At 46.4% G+C, this 24,143-nt stretch overlaps 1 protein-coding gene across 1 annotated transcript in view; it reads right to left on the bottom strand.

Annotated features, from left to right (window-relative positions):
* LAMA3 (laminin subunit alpha 3) overlaps positions 1-24,143 on the bottom strand; it is a 194,065-nt gene that overhangs the window by 109,664 nt on the left and 60,258 nt on the right. Inside the window, exons 10-14 of the mRNA XM_030549443.1 lie at positions 21,461-21,592; positions 15,459-15,521; positions 13,992-14,030; positions 13,718-13,855; positions 12,432-12,566 (exon numbers count right to left, since the gene is read on the bottom strand). Coding sequence (XP_030405303.1) covers positions 12,432-12,566; positions 13,718-13,855; positions 13,992-14,030; positions 15,459-15,521; positions 21,461-21,592 — 507 coding nt within the window. The remainder of the gene's footprint in view (positions 1-12,431; positions 12,567-13,717; positions 13,856-13,991; positions 14,031-15,458; positions 15,522-21,460; positions 21,593-24,143) is intronic.

Genomic DNA, 24,143 nt, shown 5'->3' with positions numbered 1-24,143 from the left:
ATTGCCATTTGATTCCCTTCCAACTTAAAAAAATTATAGCATAGACGTAGTATTTTAAAACCACTGAACTGTGTGTACCAGCGTAGAACTCTGATTTGATGTTTTTCATTAAAACATTTTAATGTGCTCCAGATCTGTAAAAGGGAGAGCCATATGGTAATTCTTTACTCCATCCATTTTATTTGTTGATTCAAAACTAGTACTTTGGATTTTTCTTCTAAAGAGCATAAAGAATTCTGTAGTCCTTTCATAGGTATATATTGAGAACGTAACCCATAATGAAGGTGTCTGTTATATTTACTAATCCAAAATAATGATTGTGACATTCTGAACCCCCTGTATTCAACCTTTTTACAAGACTATGATAAATTTTGTACAAAGTATGTCTTGCAAGGTATCATTTAAAAACTCATAATCTGCTGAGCATTATTGTACTGGTAAAATATCTGTGGCAACATTGTATGTAAAGTTATAAAATTCTACTTTATATGTCATGTTCCAAGTCTGGGGAAACAGCTTCAAACTAGTTCCCCAGAGACAAAAGGCTAGACAACATCTCAGACAGGTGTCAACACAATCAAATGGATTATCACCTGGTTAAGCAGCCATTCTTTGGCAGAAAGAAGGGTGCAAACGAGAACTTTACATATTAACAGTGAAACAGTGGGAGGTTCCCATCCCCCAGACCTCCTGTCTCTTGAACACCAGCTGGAGACGATCTTCAAAGGGAAAAGAGAACTATAAGAAATGGCAAGAGAAGCCCCAAAATACTCCTCTCTTTCTCTCTGCTCACGGGCATCAACGGCACCTGAAAAGACACTGGACTGGGGGATGAGTCCTGACTGAAAGAGTTCAGTCACTAATGATTGCAAAAGTATGTGGTGAGAAAAACCTTTCCTTTGAATTCATTTATCTTGATAAGTTAGCTATTAGTTGTTTTACTTTTTATTTTCTTTGTAACCAATTTTGACTTTTATGCCTGATTACTTGTAATCACTTCAAATCTTCTTTTTGTAGTTAATAAACTTATTTTATTATTTTATCTAAACTAGTGTGTATGGAATGAAGTGATTGGGAACCTCCATTTGAGATAATGGGGTTTGTGCATATCATTTTCTATTAATGAAATGACGGACTTTCTATGAACTTTTATCATCCAGAAGAAAATTGCTAGGCACTATAAAACACACATATTTGAGGACAAGTCTGGAACTGGGAATTTGCTGGTGTCACTCTGCAATATAACTCAGGAGTGACTGGCTAGAGCACTCATACAACATAGACCAGAAATGTTTTTTCTGACAGTGAAGCAGTGTAAAAGGCACCTCAAGTTGGAGAGTTGAGGGATCACAGCTGTTCAGTAGTCCAGACTGTACCCTGTGTAACATCACAATGATACAACAACTAGGAAGCAAATTCTCCTGTATCTTTCTATATGTAACATGTTCATGTGTGTACACAAAACGAGAGTTTGACATGAGACATTACCTTTTCTCACTGGGTGAAATTCACCTCAGCGCTGAGGGCCTGCACCACTTAAATCCTGAATTAACAGCTTCACACACTAAACAATACAGCGACGTCTTGCCTGAAGCAAACACTCTCTAACACAAACTGGTGACAAAAAGAGACTTGACTGGTTTCTTGTACAGACACAAATAGTTACAGGGGAGTTTTGTGAGGGAGTTCAGAAGGGAGGGGCTAGATACTTTTCATTAACATTCCTTAAGCTTAAGGCAATAAACACCCCCTGATTAAAAAAACCCAACAATAATGGAAAGAATTGCAGGAGTAAAAAGATAATGCAGACAGAAGTCCAGCACCAGGGTGGGGGCTATCCCGTTTATTGCATTGAATGCAGCATGTATGATTACCTGCCTTATGGGCAAGTGGCATATGTGTACATTCCGTGCAAGGAGCTCCTGTCCACAAGAGACCACATATGGGCTTTGGAGACCAGAGTGACCTAACTGGAGGAGCAAAGGAAAAAGAGAGGTACATAGATGAGACTTTCTGGGACACAGTAGATGGGTCCCATCCCAAGTCTGACACCCTCTGTGCTCTTGAGAAGGATGTAAGTCTCAGGGAAGGAGAGCATCAAACTGGAGCACAGGGAAATGATCCCACAGTTGGGACCCTCTTTCCAGATGAATCTATGGTATTCTCTCTCTCTGAGGATACCTCTCCAAGGAAGGGAACTCCAGTTATTAGGAAGAGTGATAGTAATGGGCGATTCAAACATTAGATACATAGATAGCTGGGTTTGTGATGACCACGAGAACAGCACAGTGACTTGCCTGCTGAGTATGAAGGCTGCAGATCTCTCAACACATCTAAACAGACATGTGTAGTGCTGGGGAGAAGCCGGTGTTCATGGTACATGTAGGTACTAATGACATAGGAAAGGATAGGGGAGAGGTCCCGGTAGCCAAATTTAGGCTGCTTGGTACGAAATTGAAGCCCATGACCTCCATGGTAGCATTCTCTGAAATACTTCCAGTTCCCACGCAGGGTCAGTTAGACAGGCTGAACTGCAGGATCTCAGTGCATGGATGAGACAATGGTGTAGGGAGAAGGGGTTTAGATTTATTAGGAACTGGGGAAACTTTTGGGAAAGAGGAAGCCTATACAGGAATGATGGGCTCCACCTAAACCAATATAGAACCAGATTGTTGACACTTAAAATTTAAAGGGTGGTAGAGCAGTTTTTAAACTAAGGGCTGGGGGAAAGCCAACAGGTGCGGATGACCATGCGGTTTGGACTCAAGACATCCCTCTGGGGAAGATCTATTAATGGAGATTCTCTATGTCCTAGTAAGGAGGAGAGGATTGAAGATGATAAAATATGGGTAGGATCTTATGAGAAACAGTCAAATGAAAGAGTCCCATTCAGTTTCATCACATAATGGCAGACACCTAAAAAGTGCTTATATACAAATGTTAGAAATCTAAATAATAAGATGGGTGAACTTGAGTGCCTCGTATTAAATGAGGATGACCAGATGATAGTGACTGTGAAATTCTTAGGGAGATTAGAGAGGCTATCAAAATAAAAAACTCAGTAATAATGAGGTATTTCAACTATCCCCATATTGACTGGCTACAAGTCAACTCAGGACGGGTTGCAGAGATGAAGTTTCTTGACACCTTAAATGACTGCTTCTTGGAGCAGCTAGTCCTGGAACCACAAGAGGAGAGGCAATTCTTGATTCAGTCCTAAGTGGAGCACAGGATCTGGTCCAAGAGGTGAATGTACCTTGATAATAGTGACCATAATATAATTAAATTTAACATCCCTCTGGTGTGGAAAATACCACATCAGCCGACCACAGTAGCATTTAATTTCAGAAAGGGGAACTACAAAAAAATGAGTAAGTTAGTAAAACAGAAATTAAAAGGTACAATGTCAAAAGTGAAATCCCTAAAAGGTACACAGAAACATTTTAAAGACACCAAAATAGAGGCTCAAACTAAATGTAGACCCCAAATTAAAAAAAATAATAGTAAGAGAACCAAGAAAGCGCCACTATGACCAAACAACAACGTAAAAGAAGCAGTGAGAGGCAAAAAGACATCCTTTAAAAAGTGGAAATTAAATCCTAGTGAGGAAAATAGAAAGGAGCATAAACTCTGGCAAATGAAATATTAAAAATATAATTAGGAAAGCTAAAAAAGAATGTGGAGACAGCTAGCCAAAGACTCAAAAAGTAATAGCAAAAAAAAACCTGTAAGTTCATCAGAAGCAGGAAGCCTACTAAACAACCAATGGGTCCACTGTATGATCGAGATGCTAAAGGAGCATTCAAGGACAATAACATCATTGCGGATAAACTAAATTAATTCTTTGCATCGGTCTCCATGGCTGATGATGTGAGGTATTCTTTTTAGGTGACAAATCTGAGGAACTGTCACAGATTAAGGTGTCATTAGAGCAAGTTTTGGACCAAATTGATATATTACACAGTAATAAGTCACCAGGACCAGACGCTATTCACCCAAGAGTTCTGAAGGAACTCAAATGTGAAATTGCAGAACTACTAACTGTGGCATGTAACCTGTCATTTAAATCAGCTTCTGTACCAGATGACTGGAGGATAGCTAACGTAACACCAATTTTTAAAAAAGGCTTCAGAGGAGATTCTGGCAATTATAGGCCGGTAAGTCTGACTTCACTACTAGGTAAACTGGTTGAAAGTATAGTAAAGAACAGAATTATCAGACACATAGATTAACATGATTTGTTAGGGAAGAGTCAACATAGTTTTTGTAAAGGGAAATCATACCTCACCAATCTACTAGAATTCTTTGAGGTGGTCAGCAAACATGTGGACAAGAGAGATCCAGTGGATATAGTGTACTTAGATTTTCAGAAAGCCTTTGACAAGTCCCTCACCAAAGTAAACTGTCATGTGATATGAAGGAAGATCCTCTCATGCATCAGTAACCGGTTAAAAGATAGGAAACAAAGGGTAGGAATAAATGGTCATTATTCAGAATGGAGAGAAGTAACTAGTGGTGTCCCTTTAGGGTCTGTACTGGGACCAGTCCTATTCAACATATTCATAAATTATCTGGAAAAAGGTGGCAAAATTTGCAGATGCTATAAAACTGCTGAAGATAGTTAAGTCCCAGGCAGTCTGCAAAAAGATACAAAAGGATTTTAAAACTGGGTGACTGGGCAACAAAATGGTAGATGAAATTCAAATGTTGATAAATGCAAAGTAATGTACATTGGAAAACATAATCCCCACTGTACATAAAAAAGGATGGGGTCTAAATTAGCTGTTACCACTCACGAAAGAGATCTTGGAGTCACTGTGGATACTTCTTGAAAAACATCCACTCAATGTGCAGAGGCAGTCAAACAAGCTAACAGCATGTTGGGAATCATTAGGAAAGAGATAAAATATTAGACAGAAAATATCATATTGCCTCTATATAAATCCATGGTATGCCTGCATCTTAAATACTGAGTGCAGACGTGGTTGCCCCATCTCAAAAAAGATATATTGGTATTGGAAAAGGTACAGAAAAGGGCAAAAAAAATGAGTAGGTGTATGAAACAGCTTCCATATGAGGAGAGATTAATAAGACTGGGACTTTTCAGCTTGGAAAAGAGATGACTCGAGGGGACATGACAGAGGTCTATAAAATCATGACTGGTGGGGAGAAAGTAAATAAGGAAATGTTATTTTCTCATTCTCATAATACAAGAACTAGGGGTCACCAAATGAAATTAATAGACAGCAGGTTTTAAACAAACAAAAAGAAGTATTTTTTCACACAACGCACAGTAAACCTGTGGAACCCTTTGCTAGAGGATGTTATGAAGGCCAAGACTATAACAAGGTTCAAAAAAAGATGGTTACTCACCTTTGTAACTGTTGTTCTTCGAGATATGTTGCTCATATCCATTCCAGGTAGGTGTGCGCGCCGCGCATGCACGTTCGTCGGAAACTTTTTACCCTAGCAACTCCAGTGGGCCGGCAGGTCGCCCCCTAGCGTGGCGCTGCCATGGCGCTTGATATATACCCCTGCCGGCCCACCCGCTCCTCAGTTCCTTCTTGCCAGCTACTCCGACAGTGGGGAAGGAGGGCGGATGTGGAATGGATATGAGCAACACATCTCGAAGAACAACAGTTACAAAGGTGAGTAACCGTCTTTTCTTCTTCGAGTGATTCCTCATATCCATTCCAGTTAGGTGAATCCCAAGCCTTACCTAGGCGGTGGGGTCGGAGTGAGAAGTCGCGGCATGGAGCACTGCAGAGCCGAAGGCCGCGTCATCTCTGGACTGCTGGACCAGGGCGTAGTGGGAAGCAAAGGTGTGGACCAATGACCAGGTCGCTGCCCAAGAGATCTCTTGGATGGGCACGCGGGCGAGGAAAGCCAGGGACGATGCCTGCGCCCTGGTAGAGTGCGCAGTCACACGGCCCGTAGGGACGTGAGCCAAGTCATAGCAGGTCCTGATACAGGATGTTACCCACGAGGATAACCTCTGCGAGGAAATGGGAAGCCCCTTAATATGGTCCGCTATTGCTACGAAAAGCTGGGGGGATTTGCGGAACGGTTTGGTTCTGTCCACATAAAACGCAAGAGCCCGACGGACATCAAGCGAGTGGAGTTGTTGCTCCCAGCGTGACGAATGAGGCTTCGGGAAAAAGACGGGGAGGAAGATCTCCTGGTTGACATGAAAGGCTGAGACCACCTTGGGGAGAAAGGCAGGGTGCGTCTCAGCTGCACCTTATCTTTATGGAAGACCATATATGGGGGATCTACCATGAGGGCCCGGAGTTCTGACACCCGTCTAGCTGAGGTGATGGTCACTTGAAAGGCAGTCTTCCAGGAAAGATAGAGCAGGGAATAAGTCGCTAACGGCTCAAAAGGAGGCCCCATGAGCCGAGCCAGAACCAGGTTGAGATCCCAGGTAGGGGCAGGAGGTCGGACGTTGGGGTAAAGACGTTTTAGTCCCTTCAGGAATCTAGTCACCGTCGGGTGAGAGAAAACCGAGCGGCCATCCCCACCCGGATGAAAGGTGGAGATAGCCACCAGGTGAACCCGAAGGGACGATATCGCCAGGCCCTGTTGCTTGAGGGACCTGATGTAGTCCAAAATATTGGCGATAGAAACCTCCATAGGGAGGAAATCCCTCTCTGTGCACCAACACGAGAAACGCTTCCACTTGGCCAAGTATGTCGCTCTGGTGGAAGGCTTCCTGCTGCCCAGGAGTACTTCACGTACCGGGGTAGAGCAGCGTAATTCGGATCTGGTCAGCCACGCAGGAGCCACGCCGCAAGGTGCAGCGACTGGAGGTCCGGGTGACAGAGTCTGCCGTGGTCCTGGGTGATCAGGTCCGGGTGAAGGGGCAGGGGAACTGGATTGGCTATGGCCAGGTCCAGCAACATGGGGTACCAATGTTGCTTGGGCCACGCTGGAGCTATCATAATCACGCGGGCCCTGTCCCTGTGCACCTTCAGAAGGAACTTGTGGACCAATGGGAACGGAGGGAATGCGTAGAACAAGTGGGTCGTCCACGGGATAAGGAAGGCGTCTGCTACCGACCCGGGTTCGTGGCCCTGAAAGGAGCAGAACGCCTGGCATTTCCTGTTCCCCCTGGACACTAAGAGGTCCATGCGGGGACAACCCCACCTCTGGAAGAGTGAGAGGGCGACGTCCGGGCGAAGGGACCACTCGTGTGAGAGGAAGGATCTGCTCAGGCGGTCCGCCAGCGTGTTCTGTACTCCGGGGAGGAAGGAAGCCGTGAGGTGAATGGAGTGGGCTATACAAAAGTCCCAGAGTCGCATCGCCTCCTGACAAAGGGGAGAGGATCTCGTGCTGCCCTGCTTATTGATATCGTACATGGTCGTCGTGTTGTCGGTGAACACCGCGACACAACGACCTCGAAGCTGATGGGAGAACGCTTGACAAGCAAGATGGACCGCTCTCAACTCCCGCATGTTGATGTGGAGATCCACCTCCTGAGGGGACCAGAGGCCCTGTGCTCTCAGGGTTTCCAGGTGGGCCCCCCAGCCCAGATCTGAGGCATCCGTTGTTAGGGACACCAAGGGTTGGGGCGGATAAAACGGGAGCCCCGCACACACGACGGACTGGTCTAGCCACCAGCGGAGGGAATCCAATACCCCCTGGGGGATGGTGACAACTGTGTCCAGCGAATGTCTGGTCAGCCGGTACTGCGCGATGAGCCAAGATTAGAGGGGCCTCATGCGGAGCCGCGCATAACCTGTCACAAATGTGCAGGCCGCCATGTGGCCTAAGAGGGTTAGGCATGTCCTCATAGAGGTCAGGGGGGCCGCCTGCAAGCGCTGAATGATGGCCGACAGCGACTGGAACCTGGGCAACGGTAGAAGGGCCCTGGCCAAGGTGGAGTCCAGGACGGCCCCGATGAACTCTATCCTCTGCATGGGGAGCAGAGTGGACTTGTCCACATTGATAATGAGGCCCAAGGTAATAAAGAGGCCACAGATCCTGCGGACATGGTTGCGGACCTGCAGCTCTGATGTGCCCCGAATGAGCCAATCGTCAAGGTAAGGGAACACGTGAATGCGACTGCGCCGAAGATATGCGACGACGACAGCCATGCATTTGGTGAATACCCTCGGGGCTGTGGAGAGGCCAAACGGGAGGACCGCAAATTGGTAATGATGGCAGTTGACCACGAACCGAAGGAAATGTCTGTGTTGTGGCAATATGGCGATATGAAAGTAAGCGTCCTGCATGTCGAGGGCGGCGTACCAGTCTCCAGGATCCAGAGATGGGATAATGGTCCCCAAGGATACCATGCAGAACTTCAACTTCACCATATGTCTGTTGAGTTCCCGCAGGTCGAGGATAGGTCTGAGGCCTCCCCTGGCCTTGGGGACCAGGAAGTAGCGGGAATAAAACCCCTTGCCCTTCTCGTTCTCCGGAACCGCCTCTATGGCTCCTTTGTCGAGGAGCGTCTGCACCTTCTGGCAGAGGAATTGCTCGTGAGAGGGGTCCCTGAAGAGGGACGAGAGTGGGGGGCGGGAGGGAGGGAAAGACGTAAACTGCAGACGGTATCCCGTCTGCACAGTGCGTAAGACCCAGCGGTCGGATGTTATTTGGGTCCACGCCTAGAGGAAAAACGAAAGCCGGTTGGAAAATGGGGGGGAAGGATCCGTGGGGGAAACTGGTACCGCGCCCTCGGGCGCATCTTCAGAACGAAGGTTTGGGCCCAGGTGGGGCTTTGGAGGAGCTCTGGTTCTGCCCCCCCTTGGTTGCCCGACTGTCTGCGCCTGCCATTCCTGCCACGGCGCCTATTGAGGTCCTGCCGCTGGCAGAACTGGGGGTACGGCCAGCGCTGCTGCTGTTGTTGCAGCCGGAAGGGTCTGCGTTGTGTCCCGGGCGTGTGCATCCCAAGGGAGCGCATGATGACTCGATTGTCCTTCAGACTTTTTAGTCTGGGGTCTGTCTTCTCCGAGAACAGGCCCTGACCTTCGATCGGGAGGTCCTGGATGGTATATTGGTGCTCTGGTGGAAGACCAGAAACCTGAAGCCAGGAGATGCGGCGCATTATAACCCCTGAGGCGAGGGTACGAGCGGCAGAGTCTGCTGCGTCCAAGGAGGCCTGCAACGAGGTTCTTGCGACCTTCTTGCCCTCGTCAAGAATTGCCGCAAATTCTTGATGCGCCTCCTGTGGCAACAGCTCCTTAAACTTATCCGCTGCCACCCAAGAGTTAAAGGCGTAGCGGCTAAGGAGGGCTTGCTGGTTGGAAACCCTGAGCTGAAGGGCCCCCGCCGAATAGACCTTGCAGCCGAGGAGGTACATACGCCTGGCCTCCTTGGACTTGGGAGCTGGGGCCTCTTGTCCATGACGCTCCCTCTCGTTCACCGACTGCACTACGAGGAAGCACGGTGTCGGGTGAACATGGAAGTACTCATAGCCCCTGGAGGGGACCATGTACTTACGCTCCACACCTCGTGTAGCAGGAGGGATGGAGGCCGGCGACTGCCAGATCGTATTGGAGTTGGCCTGTATAGTCTGAATAAAGGGCAGGGCGACCCTGGTGGGAGCATCTGAGGAGAGGATGCTCACCACGGGATCTTCGATCTCGGAGACCTCCTCAGCTTGCAGGTTTAAGTTCTGCGCTACGCGCCTGAGGAGGTCCTGGTGCGCCCTGAGGTCGAGTGGGGGAGGGCTGGTGGAAAATGTGCCTGCCACTGCCTCATCGGGAGGGGACGATGAAGAGACCCCCGGCAAGAGAGTGTCCATGGGGGGGTCTGTCTGAGCCCACGCCTCTGACACCGGAGGGAGCTCAGGGTCCTGCTGTTTGGACCTGTCCTCCCCGTCCAGAGAGGGAGGGGGGCGAGACAGCGGTGCCTCCGGCGCCCTGTGCTCAGCCGTCACAGGCCTAGGAGGAAGCTGCTGGGGGCCCTGGGTTTGGTGGTACGCCCAGGGTGTCCAGAACCCCCACTGCTGCGGTCCCTGGTCCTGTGGAGGAGGGTCCTGAAAAAGGGCCGCGTGCCTGTCTGTGTCCAGCGCATAAACACTGTCTGCCTGTGACGACACAGACGGCTGTCTGGAAGGCCATGGAGGGGCCGAACGCAGCTGGTAGGGATCCCTTCGTCCTGACGCCGAAGATGTTATCGGTGCCGGGGATCGGTACCGGGAATCATACCGGTGCCGGGATCGGGACCGGGGCCTGCCTCCGACTCGGTGCCGGGATCGGGACCTGCCACCAAGACGGTGCCGGGAGGTCAACCGAGACCGGGACCTGCCACCAGCTCGGTGCCAGGAGATCGACCGAGGAGTTGATCGCCGGTGGGAACGGCTCCTAGAGTCCCGGTGCCGGTAGCGGTGACTTGAACCAGACCGGGACTGTTTGGAGGATGACCGGCACCGCGAGTGCGACCAGTACCGCCAAGGGGAGCGGTGCCGGGACTGCGAGCAGCGCCGGGAGCGGGAGCATCCACGGTGACGGGGCCTCGACAGCGAACGTGAGTCCCGAGACGGCGCTCTCATCGTCGGCTTGCCTCTGGACACAACCCGCACCAGGGGTACCGGGGGTGGAGGCTGAGTTGGCTCTGTAAGAGCGATCAGGTCCCGTGCCGAAGCAAAAGTCTCCGGCGTCGATGGGACCAATAGCTCAACCCCAAATCTTATGGGGGAGCTTGGAGGGACCGGACTCGACGGACCCTCCGGGCCCAGAGTCGACGGGATCCCTGCTGGTGGTGCCGCGGCCGAGGTAGGTGCCGGGCATTCCACTCGAGTCTGCCTGGATGGAGTCCCAGACTTCGAGGGCCTTGCTTCGGGTCCCAGTGCCGGGGAAGGACGGTGCCGGGGTGTCTTTCCGGTGCCGGCGCGGTCCGGTGCCGGTGTAGAGGCGACGGCCTGCGAAGCTGCCGGGTTGAGTGCCGCTTCCATAAGGAGAGTCCTTAATCTCTGGTCCCTCTCCTTTTTTGTCCTAAGCTTAAAAGCCTTGCAAATGCGGCACTTGTCTGAAATGTGCGATTCCCCCAGGCACTTTAGGCACGCGTCGTGGGGATCGCTGGTCGGCATCAGCTTCTTACAGGCCGCGCATTGTTTGAAGCCCGGTGAACCAGGCATGGGCCCGCTGCCGGGTGCCGGGAAGGGGTACGGCCCAAACCCGCTAACAACTATTTACAAATATTTACAATACACCAATTAACTGACTATACTTAACAACTATTTACTACTAACTACAACTATGAACTGTAAAACGAAGGAGAGCTAGGGACGTGGAGGACAGCAATGCCGCGCTCCACAGTTCCAACAACCGACACGGCGGTAAGAAGGAACTGAGGAGCGGGTGGGCCGGCAGGGGTATATATCAAGCGCCATGGCGGCGCCACTCTAGGGTGCGACCTGCTGGCCCACTGGAGTTGCTAGGGTAAAAAGTTTCTGACGAACGTGCACGCACGGTGCGCACACCTAACTGGAATGGATATGAGCAATCACTCGAAGAAGAAAGAACTAGATAAATTCACGGAGGATAGGTCCATCAATGGCTATTAGCCAGGATGGGCAGGGATGGTGTTCCTAGCTTCTGTTTGCCAGAAGCTGGGAATGGGCGACAGGGGATGGATCACTCGATGATTGCCTGTTCTGTTCATTCCCTCTGAAGCACCTGGCACTGACCACTGTCAGAAGACAGGATACTGGGCTAGATGGACCTTGGTCTGACACAGTATAGTTGTATAGGCTTATAGTCTATAAGTACTGATCAGTACCCGCTCTCTGTATCACGGCAGTAACGTAGAGTGTGGGAGTTGGATATGTGGGCCAAATTCTTCCCTCAGACATAACTGTGCAACTCTAATGATGTTGATGGGCTTTCATGATAGAAATGAGACTGGTCCAGGGTCTTTCATTTGCTCTCAAAATACACATGGAATGACGGAGAAGGGGAAAATGGATTATTTATAAAATAAAAAGCAACTTCTTTGTACATTTTACAAAACAGAAAGTTTATAAGGATGTAAGTGCTTTTGCTTTTGCTTAAAAATAAACAAAACCTTCATAGCACATCTTTGTATACTTTATTTCTTCTGATGTCAATGATACTGCTAGTGCTGTAAACATCTATGTGAAAAGGGTTTTCTTAGCCTTTTATTTTAAAAAACAAGCATTTGTGCGGATTGTTGACCTCCACTACAGGGTTCGATCTGTCCATGAAACATAGAGAAACATAAAAATAAGATCTAATAATTAGATTTAGAGGCTTGCCTGCAATTAGTGTTCTAAATAGTCAAGCGCAGTGACAGGACAAGGGGAAACTATGAACTTTCACCACACAGAATGTAAGAGAACCTTACCTATTTACAATAATGAATACTGCCCCAGTCAATGCAAATACAGAATCTTAAAGTACAGTCGTTCCAGTTCAGCCTCTCAGTGGCCAGTTCAATGCTATACGTATCACCTGCAATCTTACCTTGACAGATAGGGAAAGAATGGTAGCCAGGACGACAGCTGTCACACTGAGGTCCATCCACCTCAAAGCGGCAGAGACATTTTCCAAGGAAATCACAGATTTCAGGGAGGGCACCAGCTGAATTACATGCACACACTACAAACAAGAAGAGAATTTTAGAGGCAGTCGCTGCAGAGATATTCCTCTTCCTCCTTCCAAAAAACATTCCCTTCTTCCTAATCTCCAGTATTAAGGGTCAGATTCTGTCATCCTTATGCTGTTGATTAGCTTTATCGATTTCGAAGGGATTATTTGTGAAGAAAGGAATTAATCAGTGTGAGTAAGTATGGCAGAATCTGGCCCAAATGTCAGTGTCAAGGAAGCACCATACTGTTCTCATTCAGGGCCAGATGGGGCAGTACTCTACACTGGAAGTAGTTCCACTGTTTTCAAGACTACTTGTGAAGTAAACAACAGTGGTCTGGTTTTATAATCTCAGTTTGGAGTCTATTTCCCTATGTTAAATTCTCCTCACACCTTCTATGGGTCATCTCAATTATCACTTCAAAGGTTTTTTTCTTCTCCTGTTGATGATAGCTCATCTCAGTTGATTGGACTCTTACAGTTGGTATGGGTACTTCCACCTTTTCATGTTCTCTGTATGTATAAATATCTCCTGTCTGTGTGTTCCACTCTATGCATCCGAAGAAGTGAGCTGTAGCCCACGAAAGCTTATGCTGAAATAAATTTGTTAGTCTCTAAGGTGCCATAAGTACTCCTGTTCTTTTTTCAGTTTGGAGTGGGGCTCCTGGAATACATTTTAAAAATTCTCTATAGACTATTACCAACCCCAGTATGTAGGTGTATAGTAAAAGTATTTTAGAAAACCAAACAGCTTTCTATCACTGACTGTAGCAGTCGTAGCTTGATACATCAAAGGGGCATTGTCAAGTCAAACTAGGCCCAAAATTATGGTTTTGTAAAACCAAGGTAACGGATTTTTTTCCGTTTTTGTTAAACTGTTATCAATCAGACATTATTAAAACCATAATCAAATCAGTATCTGATACATGCATCATGCATTAGATAATAGTCAATGAGTTGAAGGTACCTGTATGATTTAGGGGGAAAAAACCCTCTTTTGGACCTTTTCACTTTTTGCTTCCTATCATTCTATGCAGAATCACTTACTAAAGTCTCAGTCCTGCAAAAGGACACAAACCTTACCCCCCCTGAACTCTACATAGAACAAGGACGCACCCACAGGATCAGGGTGATATTGACAGAAAGAGAGTATTGTTGCTTACTCTGACAGAAAGGGTATTGAAAATACCCTATTGCACAGGCATCACAGGAAAGTCCCTGAAATCCTAATCGACATCTGCACTGTCCAGTCTTTCCATCACAGTTGCCATCCAGCACTCCCGAGCTATAGCACTGGCAAGCTAAACAGCACATTTTGTAAAAGAAAACATTTTCCGTGTTACAGTCTTGAAGTTCACATTACATTTGGATTTTAAATGTTGGCATTTGTATGTAATTTGGGTTCAGACTGTTAAAAAAAAACACTATGGAACTTACGCTGGCATTGAGGGCCAAAAAATCCTGGTTTACAGCCATCTTCAGACATAAACAGAAGAAAGAAAGAGCTGAACAAAGTTGCAGCACAAACCTATAAAAAACCCTTTACATTTTGTGCAGCATAACAGACCCGGGGTTAATACTGGTTAAAAAATACTGCTATTACTCTGTAACTAATACAATTACTTACATGCCACTTGCACACAAATCCCATTTTCAAAAAGTGAGCAATCACCTATTTTTCTGCCAAATTCCTTTACAATCAACGCTGTCAGGAATACAAATTTACAATTTGTATAATCACAAAAGGACACAATCCTTACTTATTTACAATAATCAAGAGACAAGTCTCTCTCTCTCGTGCCTCAAATTTTTGTGCTACTGGTTAAAACTTGAGCAATTGTAATTCTGTTTCTTCCCATGTAGATTTATTCACTTAGCTATCACTCTTTGCTGTTCTTTTCATTTTAGAAATATGAACGAGAAGGATTTACCCACAGGGATATGCAGGTTTCTGCAGAAAGTCATAATTCTGAGCCATAGGTTTGTTGGGGAATCTATTTTTGAAGTCACACATCTAGTGTTATTCCTCCCAGCTGAATCAAATAAAGAGGAGATGATTGGCTCTAAATGAACAAGCTTTTGGTTGAACACAGAGGTATCTAGCACTCTACAGATGTTTTCAGGAAAACTAGGACCTATAAACATGGAAATGGATTTATGTTTGTCTGATTATATCTAAATGAATTCACTAGTTCAACAGATGAAAGCCCTTTTGTCAGCACACCTATCAACAGCAACACAGCAAATGCTACTGAATATTAAGCAAATATTACATTTTCTAGGATCTTAAAAAGGGTGCTAGATTTTTTAAATTATCAGCAGGAAAATGCAGTTTAAATACTTTTTACTTGAGTCACATTTGTAGTGTTCTGTAATGTGAAAGTATATACTTGAGTTGGGGATTACTGCAAAGCCCCTTGAATTGAATGGAATATTTCCATGGATTTCAACTGGTTTTGCATTGGCCTTTAAATAAGAAACATATAGCACTTATAAGATCAAAATGCTGCATTGCCAAGGGCATTATACAGTATTTGCCAGGTGCAGGAGACCAGAAGCCGGGGTCAGGTAGCCTTAAGTAAGAGATTTTTCACTGGCAGACAGTTAACAAGCTGTTCATATATCAGAGAATCCTAAAATGGATCAGTTTATGATGGTGTCAAGCAAAAAGGTCAGCTTCTTCTGCAGGTGTTTGCCTACAGCCAGCTGAACTTATTTTTACCCATCTTTCATTCTGGGGTCAGCACATTACATTATTTAATACAAGCATGAATATATGTTGGGTTTCTGGTAAGAAGACAAATATTGCAAAAGACATTACTGCAATAGTATCAAACATGACAACATAACAAGAACAAACATTTCTGAAACAATTTAAAAAAAAAGAAAGAAAAAAGAACTTGCCTTTAATACCACCAGCCACAGGGTATTCTGGATTTGGAGTAGTAAAAGGATAAATAGGAATTCCTTTAAAATAACAAAATGCTATTAGGAATACTGGTTACAAATAAGATCCTAGATTTCTTTCACTTAAGAACATGCCATAAAACCCATGTGCTTTTTATTATAAATAACATACGGTATTTATATGACTCCAGTAATCATGTCAATTTTTATATTTGTTTTCAAGGAACTGACAATAGGGAACTGGTAATAACAAGATTTGGAACCTTCACCTCCATGTTCCCAATTCAAATCCAAACCAGGGCCTGATTATTCCCTGAGAGGGGACAACCACAGGAGACCAACCATCAGTTGGAAAATCTACATGGTACCTTCCTGTTCCCCCTCCTTTTGCAGAGAGGTTTCTGATACCATTTACAGGATAGAGATGCTGTCTTCAATGCTACTGCTTTCAGTAGCTGTGTTGCCACTAATTCTGTCTTCTGTTCTAGTCCCCTATTTCTGCCCTGTTCTGAAGAGATGGAGTTAATAATCGTGCTTGCAATAACTCCTGGGCAGATTTCCATTTGGAAATCCACCAGGGAAGTAAAGGGAGATATACCCCCACAAGATTCTCCTCTGCCCACTTTGATTATGGACCTGACTCAAAGCCCGTGGAAAGACTTCCAAAGACTTACACTTCCAAAGACTTACTCCTCCAAGAAGGAGGAGTTCTAGGCAGAGACAGCCTCCAACTAACAAAGAGAGGGAAGAGCATCTTTGCAAGCAGGCTGGCTAACCTAGTGAGGAGGGCTTTAAACTAGGTTCAATGGGGGAAGGAGACCAAAGCCCTGAGATAAGTGGGGAACTGGGATACTGGGAGGAAGCACGAGCAGGAGACCGCAAGAGGGGAGGTCTCCTGTCTCAGACTGAGAAAGCAGGATGATCAGCGAGTTATCTTAAGTTCCTATACACAACTGCAAGAAGCCTGGGAAACAAGCAGGAAGAACTGGAAGTCCTGGCACAGTCAAGGAACTATGATGTGATTGGAATAACAGAGACTTGGTGGGATAACTCACATGACTGGAGTACTGTCATGGATGGATATAAACTGTCCGGGAAGGATAGGCAGGGCAGAAAAGGTGGGTGAACTGCACTGTATGCAAAAGAGCAGTATGACTGCTCAGAGCTCCAGTATGAAACTGCAGAAAAACCTGAGAGTCTCTGGATTAAGTTTAGAAGTGTGAACAACAAGAGTGATGTCATGGTGGGAGTCTGCTATAGACTACCAGACCAGAGGGATGAGGTGGACAAGGCTTTCTTCTGACAACTAATAGAAGTTACCAGATCACAGGCCCTGGTTCTCATGGGAGACTTTAATCACCCTGATATCTACTGGGAGAGCAATACAGCAGTGCAGAGACAATCCAGGAAGTTTTTGGAAAGTGTAGGGGACTATTTCCTGGTGCAAGTGCTGGAGGAACCAATTAGGGGCAGAGCTCTTCTAGACCTGCTGCTCACAAACTGGGAAGAATTAGTAGGGGAAGCAAAAGTGGATGGGAACTGGGAGGCAGTGACCATGAGATGGTCGAGTTCAGGATCCTGACACAAGGAAGAAAGGAGAGCAGAAGAATACAAACTTCCTCAGGGAACTGATGGGCAGGATCTCCTGGGAGAATAACAGGAGGGGCAAAGGAGTCCAGGAGAGCTGGCTGTATTTTAAAGAATCCTTATTGAGGTTGCAGGAACAAACCATCCCAATGTATAGAAAGAATAGTAAATATGGCAGGTGACCAGCTTGACTTAGCAGTGAAATCCTTGCTGATCTTAAACGCAAAAAGAAGCTTACAAGAAGTGGAAGTTTGGACATACGACCAAGGAGGTGTATAAAAATATTGTTCAGGGATGCAGGTGTGAAATCATGAAGGCCAAATCACAATTGGAGTTGCAGCTAGCAAGGGATTTTAAGAGTAACAAAAAGGGTTTCTTCGGGTATGTGAGCAACAAAAAGTCAGTCAAGGAAAGTGTGGGCCCCTTACTGAATGAGGGAGGCAACCTAGTGACAGAGCATATGGAAAAAGCTAATGTATTCAATGCTTTTTTTGCCTCTGTCTTCACAAACAAGGCCAGCTCCCAGACTGCTGCACTGGGCAGCACAGCATGGGGAGCAGGTGCCCAGCCCTCTGTGGAGTAAGAAGTGGTTTGGGACTATTTAGAAAAGCTGGATGAGCACAAATCCATGGAGCTGGATATGCTGCATCTGAAGGTGCTAAAGGAGTTGGCGGATACGATTGCAGAGCCAGTGGCCATTATCTCTGAAAACTCATGGCGATCGGGGGAGGTCCCGGATGACTGGAAAAAGGCTAATGTACTACCCATCTTTAAAAAAGAGGAGGAGGATCCGGGGAACTACAGGCCAGTCAGCCTCACCTCAATCCCTGGAAAAATCAAAGAACAGGTCCTCAAGAATCAATTTTGAAGCATTTACAGGAGAGGAAAGTGATCAGGAACAGTCAACATGGATTCACCAAGGGCAAGTCATGCCTGAATAACCTAATTGCCTTCTATGAGGAGATAACTGGGTCTGTGGATGAGGGGAAAGCAATGGATGTGTTATTCCTTGACTTTAGCAAAGCTTTTGATATGATCTCCTACAGTATTCTTGCCGGCAACTTAAAGAAGTACGGGCTGGAAGAATGGACTAAAAGGTGGATAGAAAGCTGGCTAGATTATCGGGCTCAACGGGTAATGATCAATGGCTCCATGTCTAGTTGGCAGCTGGCATCAAGTGGAGTGCCCCAAAGGTCGGTCTTGGGGCCGGTTTTGTTGAATATCTTCATTAATGATCTGGAAGATGGCGTGGACTGCACTCTCAGCAAGGTTGCAGATGACACTAAACTGGGAAGAGTAGTAGACATGCTGGAGGGTAGGGACAGGATACAGAGGAACCTAGACAAATTAGAGGATTGAGCCAAAAGAAACCTGATGAGGTTCAACAAGGACAAGTGCAGAGTCCTGCACTTAGGACGGAAGAATCCCATGCACTGCTAGGAAGCAGTTCTGCAGAAAAAGACCTAGAGGTTACAGTGGATGAGAAGCTGGATATGAGTCAACAGTGTGCCTTGTTGCCAAAAAGGCTAATGGTATTTTGGGCTGTATAAGTAGGGCATTGCCAGCAGATCGAGGGATGTGATCATTCTCCTCTATTCGACATTGGTGAGGCCTCATCTGGAGAACTGTGTCCAGTTTTGGGCCCCACACTACAAGAAGGATGTGGAAAAATTGGTAAGAGTACAGCGGAGGCCAACAAAAATGATTAGGGGGCTGGAACATATGACTTATGAGGAGAGGCTGAGGAATCTGGGGTTGTTTAGTCTGCAAAAGAGAAGAACGAGGGGGGATTTGATAGCTGCTTTCAACTACCTGAAAGGGAGTTCCAAAGAGGATGGATCTAGGCTGTTCTCAGCGGTACCAGATGACAGAACAAGGACTAATGGTCCCAAATTGCAGTGGGGGAGATTTAGGTTGGATATTCGGAAAAACTTTTTCACTAGGAGGGTGGTAAAGCACTGGAATGGGTTACCTAGGGAGGTGGTGGAATCTCCTTCCTTAGAGGTTTTTAAGGTCAGGCTTGACAAAGCCGTGGCTAGAATGATTTAGTTGGGAATTGATCCTGCTTTGAGCAGAGGTTTGGACTAGATGACTTCCTGAGGTCCCTTCCAACCCTGATATTCTATGATTCTATGACTTCAGTGGGCTTTGGATTAGGCTCCATCTGAGCCAGGGCCAGCTCCGGGGTTTTTGCTGCCCCAAGCAGCACCAAAAAAACAAAAGCTGCGGTCGCAATCAACTCTGCCGCCGCCGCTTCAGAATTCGGCGGCTGGTCCTTCGCTCTGAGAGGGAGTGAGGGACCCGCCACCAAAGAGCCGGATGTGCCATCCCTCTCCATTGGCCACCCCAAGCACCTGCTTGCTGGGTTGGTGCCTGGAGCAAGCCCTGATCTGAGCAGCTCTCTGACAGGGTGTATTTGGCCCATGCAGTTCCTTGCTGGGGGCCCTTCAGTCCTACTATGCCCTGCCCCAAGAAGCAGCGAGTTGAGAGGAACAGAGCAGTGAAGGTGGGTCCTCCAAAGTTGCCTAGAGAGGATGCTCTGGAGCAGCCATTTTGGAAACCACAGAGGCCAGGTCCTCCATGGGCTAGAAGGGCTAGCAACAGCCAATCATGTCCTGCTGGCCCAGACAAAAGGAGCAGCCAGGCTTTAGCAGTTCAGTTGGGACCAGAGGAATGAAGAAGGGTGCTCCTCTCTGGCCAAAGGAGCCTGACAATCAGACAGCATTTACAGCTGGGATTCAGAGGGAGAAGGACCTGAGGACACTGGCCTAGTGATCAAAGGGCCTGGTAAGAAGAGGCCTAGGGGAACAGCAGGGCAGGGCTGAAGTTGAGCAGTGCACAGCTGCTGTGTGTAGAGTCCCTGGGTTGAAACCTAGAGTAGCAGGCGGGCCCGAGTTCCCCCACCAGTTACATCAAGTAGAGGACAGGGCTTATTTGGAAACCTGAACAAAAGGCTGAATTTAAAGGGCTCGGAGCCACTGCTGAAGACCCCAGCAAGGGCAAATAGTCCAGAAGGGGTTCATTTGGACTTTGTTGGTCAGAGGATCAAGCCACTGAACACCTACCAATGTTGGCCAACAGCCTGCAGGGGGCACCAAGGGCAAGAAAAGGACTATGGTACCCCATCCAGCCACTCGGCGATACCCCAGAGATGAGTGCCCCTTAAATCAGGACACATGACCCTACAAAGTGAGCTTTGGATAATCTAAGTTGCATTGTATTGGGAAGATATACTGTGTTGCAGAAATTGGCCTCTATCAGCATTCAGTTTCTGACATTTCTCTTTCTACTGTATTGTGCATATAGATCCAATTTTACAACATAACCTGGAATAGCACAGTGGTGAACCACGGCCAAAGTCGCTGATCCAGGGCAATACGTAATCACCCACCAGAAACACAATTCTCCTTTGGGCTAGAAACATTTCCAGTGGATCAACTTTTTTGGAATCCACTCCTAGTGACATAGCTTTTATGCAGTAAACACAATTCTGATGCTGTTACATTTTTCTGGATTATATTTAATTTGTTCTTGAGAGAGGCTTTTGAGGTATACTGCTCTTCTTTATTTCAACATTCATCGCTCCATTTTAAAGTAACAGCCTATTTTTTTTAAAACAATAGATCTAGACACAGTTTAGCTGCAATTTTGAATAGGGGTAAATTATACATACTCAGATACTTCTAGGCCACATCATTTTTAATTAATGTATTTATTTTATTTTCATTATACACACAACCTTGCTCCAATCACCTTCTGACAATTCTTAAATATCAGCAAAAACCTAGCAGGAAAAGATATATTTAAGATCTTCATAATTTCCCACTAGAGCCTTCCCAATGTGCAGGCCCTGCAACATCCCTAGAAAGTTAACAAACCAAGGCTATTTTGGTCCGTGGGGGGTAGTTTTAAAACTATGGGGTCCTCAAGGAAAATGCCTGGCAAGTTGTTCACTTTCTCTTACAAGAGTCATGTTCTACTTCAGGTACCAATTCAAGTGAGTTAAAATCCCCATTTTATAGCTAGAGAAACTCAACCACTGTTAAATGACTTCCTCAAGACCTTGCAATTTCTCCATGGCAGAGCCAGTATCATGAGTTCCTGGCTTCAAGACTCGGTATCTATCCACTTCGAAAGTATCTTAAATGAATGTCAAAATCTGGGAATGTAGCTAAATCTCTGATTTCTAGCTTAACTTCTGTTCTTATTCATTGTGTACAACAGGGATAATAATACTTACTTGTCTCACCTGAGTATTGTGATAATTCATTAAAGTCTGTAAATATTTGATAATATGAAATGATGACTGTTTTATATACATGTAGTGTAATGTATAATGACTTGTAACATAGATGCATATTAAAATTAGTAGAAGCCTGTGAAACAGAGATATGACTCTCTTCAATACTTACGGACACAGAATGGGAAACTATAGTATCCTTCAGCACATTGTTCACAGTTTTCGCCGTGGAAATTCACCTTACAATGACAGCGACCAGATCCTGCCTCACAACCATCTGAATGCTCTGGATTACAACTGCAAGCTAAATAAATAACAACAGTTAAATGCTTTCTGCAAATTAACTGATTTGTTGCTTTGGCAAAGAAACATAACATTGTAACTGTAGAAGTTTCAATTGCACTTGTAAATGCATCATTATTTAAATAATGCTACAAATTAACAATTACATATTACTTCACATCTTCAATGTGCTGAATAAATTAATTAACCCTGGGAGATAGGTAAGTATTATTATTTACAAATCCCTTAACTCAGAGCTGTATTTTTCTGCATATCTTCCTATTATCACCTCCAGACAACACTGGTATTTGCATGCCACTGCCTCTCCTTCACCTGTGCAGAAACCTTCGTCCATATCTTTGAATTACTGCAACTGTCTCATAGTAGGAGTCTGAGGCCTGGTCTACACTACGCATTTAAACCGATTTTAGCAGCGTTAAACCGATTTAACGCTGTACCCGTCCACATTACGAGGCCCTTTATATCGATATAAAGGGCTCTTTAAATCGGTTTCTGTACTCTTCCCCAACAAGAGGAGTAGCGCTAAAATTGGTATTACCATATCGGATTAGGGTTAGTGTGGCCACAAATAGATGGTATTGGCCTCCAGGCGGTATCCCACAGTGCACCACTGTGACCACTCTGGACAGCAATCTCAACTCGGATGCAGTGGCCAGGTAAACAGGAAAAGCCCCGCAAAATTTTGAATTTCATTTCCTGTTTGCCCAGCGTGGAGCTCTGATCAGCACGGGTGGCAATGCAGTCCCAAATCCAAAAAGAGCTCCAGCATGGACTGTACGGGAGATACTGGATCTGATCGCTGTATGGGGAAACAAATCTGTTCTAGCAGAGCTCCGTTACAGAAGACGAAATGCCAAAGCGTTTGAAAAAAAAAATCTCCAGCCTACACAGTGATGCGTGACAAGCATAACGGGAAGCCAGAGACTCAAATGGATGCTCATGGAGGGAGGGAGGGGGTACTGAGGACTTCAGCTATCCCCACAGTCCCCAGCAGTCTCCGAAAAGTATTTGCATTCTTGGCTGAGCTCCCAATTCCTGTAGGTTCAAACACATTGTCCGGCGTGGTTCAGGGAATAGATCGTCAATTTACTCCCCCCTCGCCCATGTGAAAGAAAAGGGAAAGAAATCGTTTCTTGACTTCTTTCAATGTCACCCTATGTCTACTGAATGCTGCTGGTAGAAGCGATGCTGCAGCAGTGAAGAGCAGTATCCACTCCTCTTCCCTCCCTGGTGGCAGACGGTGCAACATGCTTGATTGCTGAATACCCCTGGCTGGCCTCAGGGGCGCCTGGGTGAAAATAGGAATGATTCCTGGTCATTCCCAGTAGATGGGACAGAACGGCTGGTAACCGTCTTCATCATAGCCACTGGGGGCTGAGCTCCATCAGCCCCCTCCCTTTCCTGTGTAAAGAAAAGATTCTGTCCTGCCTGGACTATCATAGCAGCGGCATGCTGGGCTCCTCTCCCCCGCACTGCTTTATGTCCTGCCTGGACTGTCATAGCACCAGGAGGCTGCCTCCCCCTCATTTTATCTCACTAACAAGTCAGTGTTTCTTATTCCTGCATTCTTTATAACTTTGTGACACAAATGGGGGGGACACTGCCATGGTACCCCAGGAAGGTTGGGGGAGGAGGGAAGCAACGGGTGGGGTTGTTGCAGGGGCATCCCCTGTGAACGGCATGTAGCTCATCATTTCTGCGGGATCTGACATGGAGCAGCTGTGCTCTCTGATACACTGGTTCTCTAGTACACTTGCCCCAAATTCTAGGCAGGACTGACTCTATTTTTAGAAACCATAAAGGAGGCATTGACTCGGGGAGTCATTCCCAGTTTTGCTTTTGCGTCCCCGGCCAATCTCAGCCAGGGGCACCCATGATAGCAGCAGACAGCACAGAAGGACAGATAACGGTCATCTCATTGCCAAATTACACTAGCAGCAGACGGTACAGAACGACTGGTAACCATCTCTGCTATCATGCAAAAGCAAATGAATGATGCTGTGTAGCGCTGGAGTATCGCCTCTGTCCGCGGCATCCAATACACATACGGTGACTGTCAAAAAAAAAAGCTGAACGGGCTCCATGGTTGCCGTGCTATGTCGTCTGCCAAGGCAATCCAGGGAAAAAGGGCTCGAAATGATTGTCTGCCGTTGCTTTCCCGGAGGAAGGAATGACTGACAACATTTACCCAGAACCACCCACGACAATGATTTTTGTCCCATCAGCCACTGGGCTCTCAACCCAGAATTCTAAGGGGCGGGGGAGACTGCGGGAACTATGGGATAGCTACGGAATAGCTACCCACAGTGCAACGCTCCGGAAATCGACGGTAGCCTCGGACCATGGACGCACACCGCTGAATTAATGTGCTTAGTGTGGCCGCGTGCACTCGACTTTATACAATCTGTTTTATAAAACCGGTTTATGTAAAATCGGAATAATCCCATAGTGTAGACATACCCTAAGTCTCACTAATGGGACTGAATCATTTAGGCACTTCAGAAAATTTTATCCCAAAAGACACAGTCCTTGCCCTGATTGACAGGAAATAC

This window comes from Gopherus evgoodei, chromosome 2, assembly GCF_007399415.2.
Source record: "Gopherus evgoodei ecotype Sinaloan lineage chromosome 2, rGopEvg1_v1.p, whole genome shotgun sequence".
NCBI classification, from domain to species: Eukaryota; Metazoa; Chordata; order Testudines; family Testudinidae; genus Gopherus; species Gopherus evgoodei.
The sequence above is the reverse complement of the archived record's forward strand: the minus strand, read 5'-3'. Positions and strand labels throughout refer to the sequence as shown.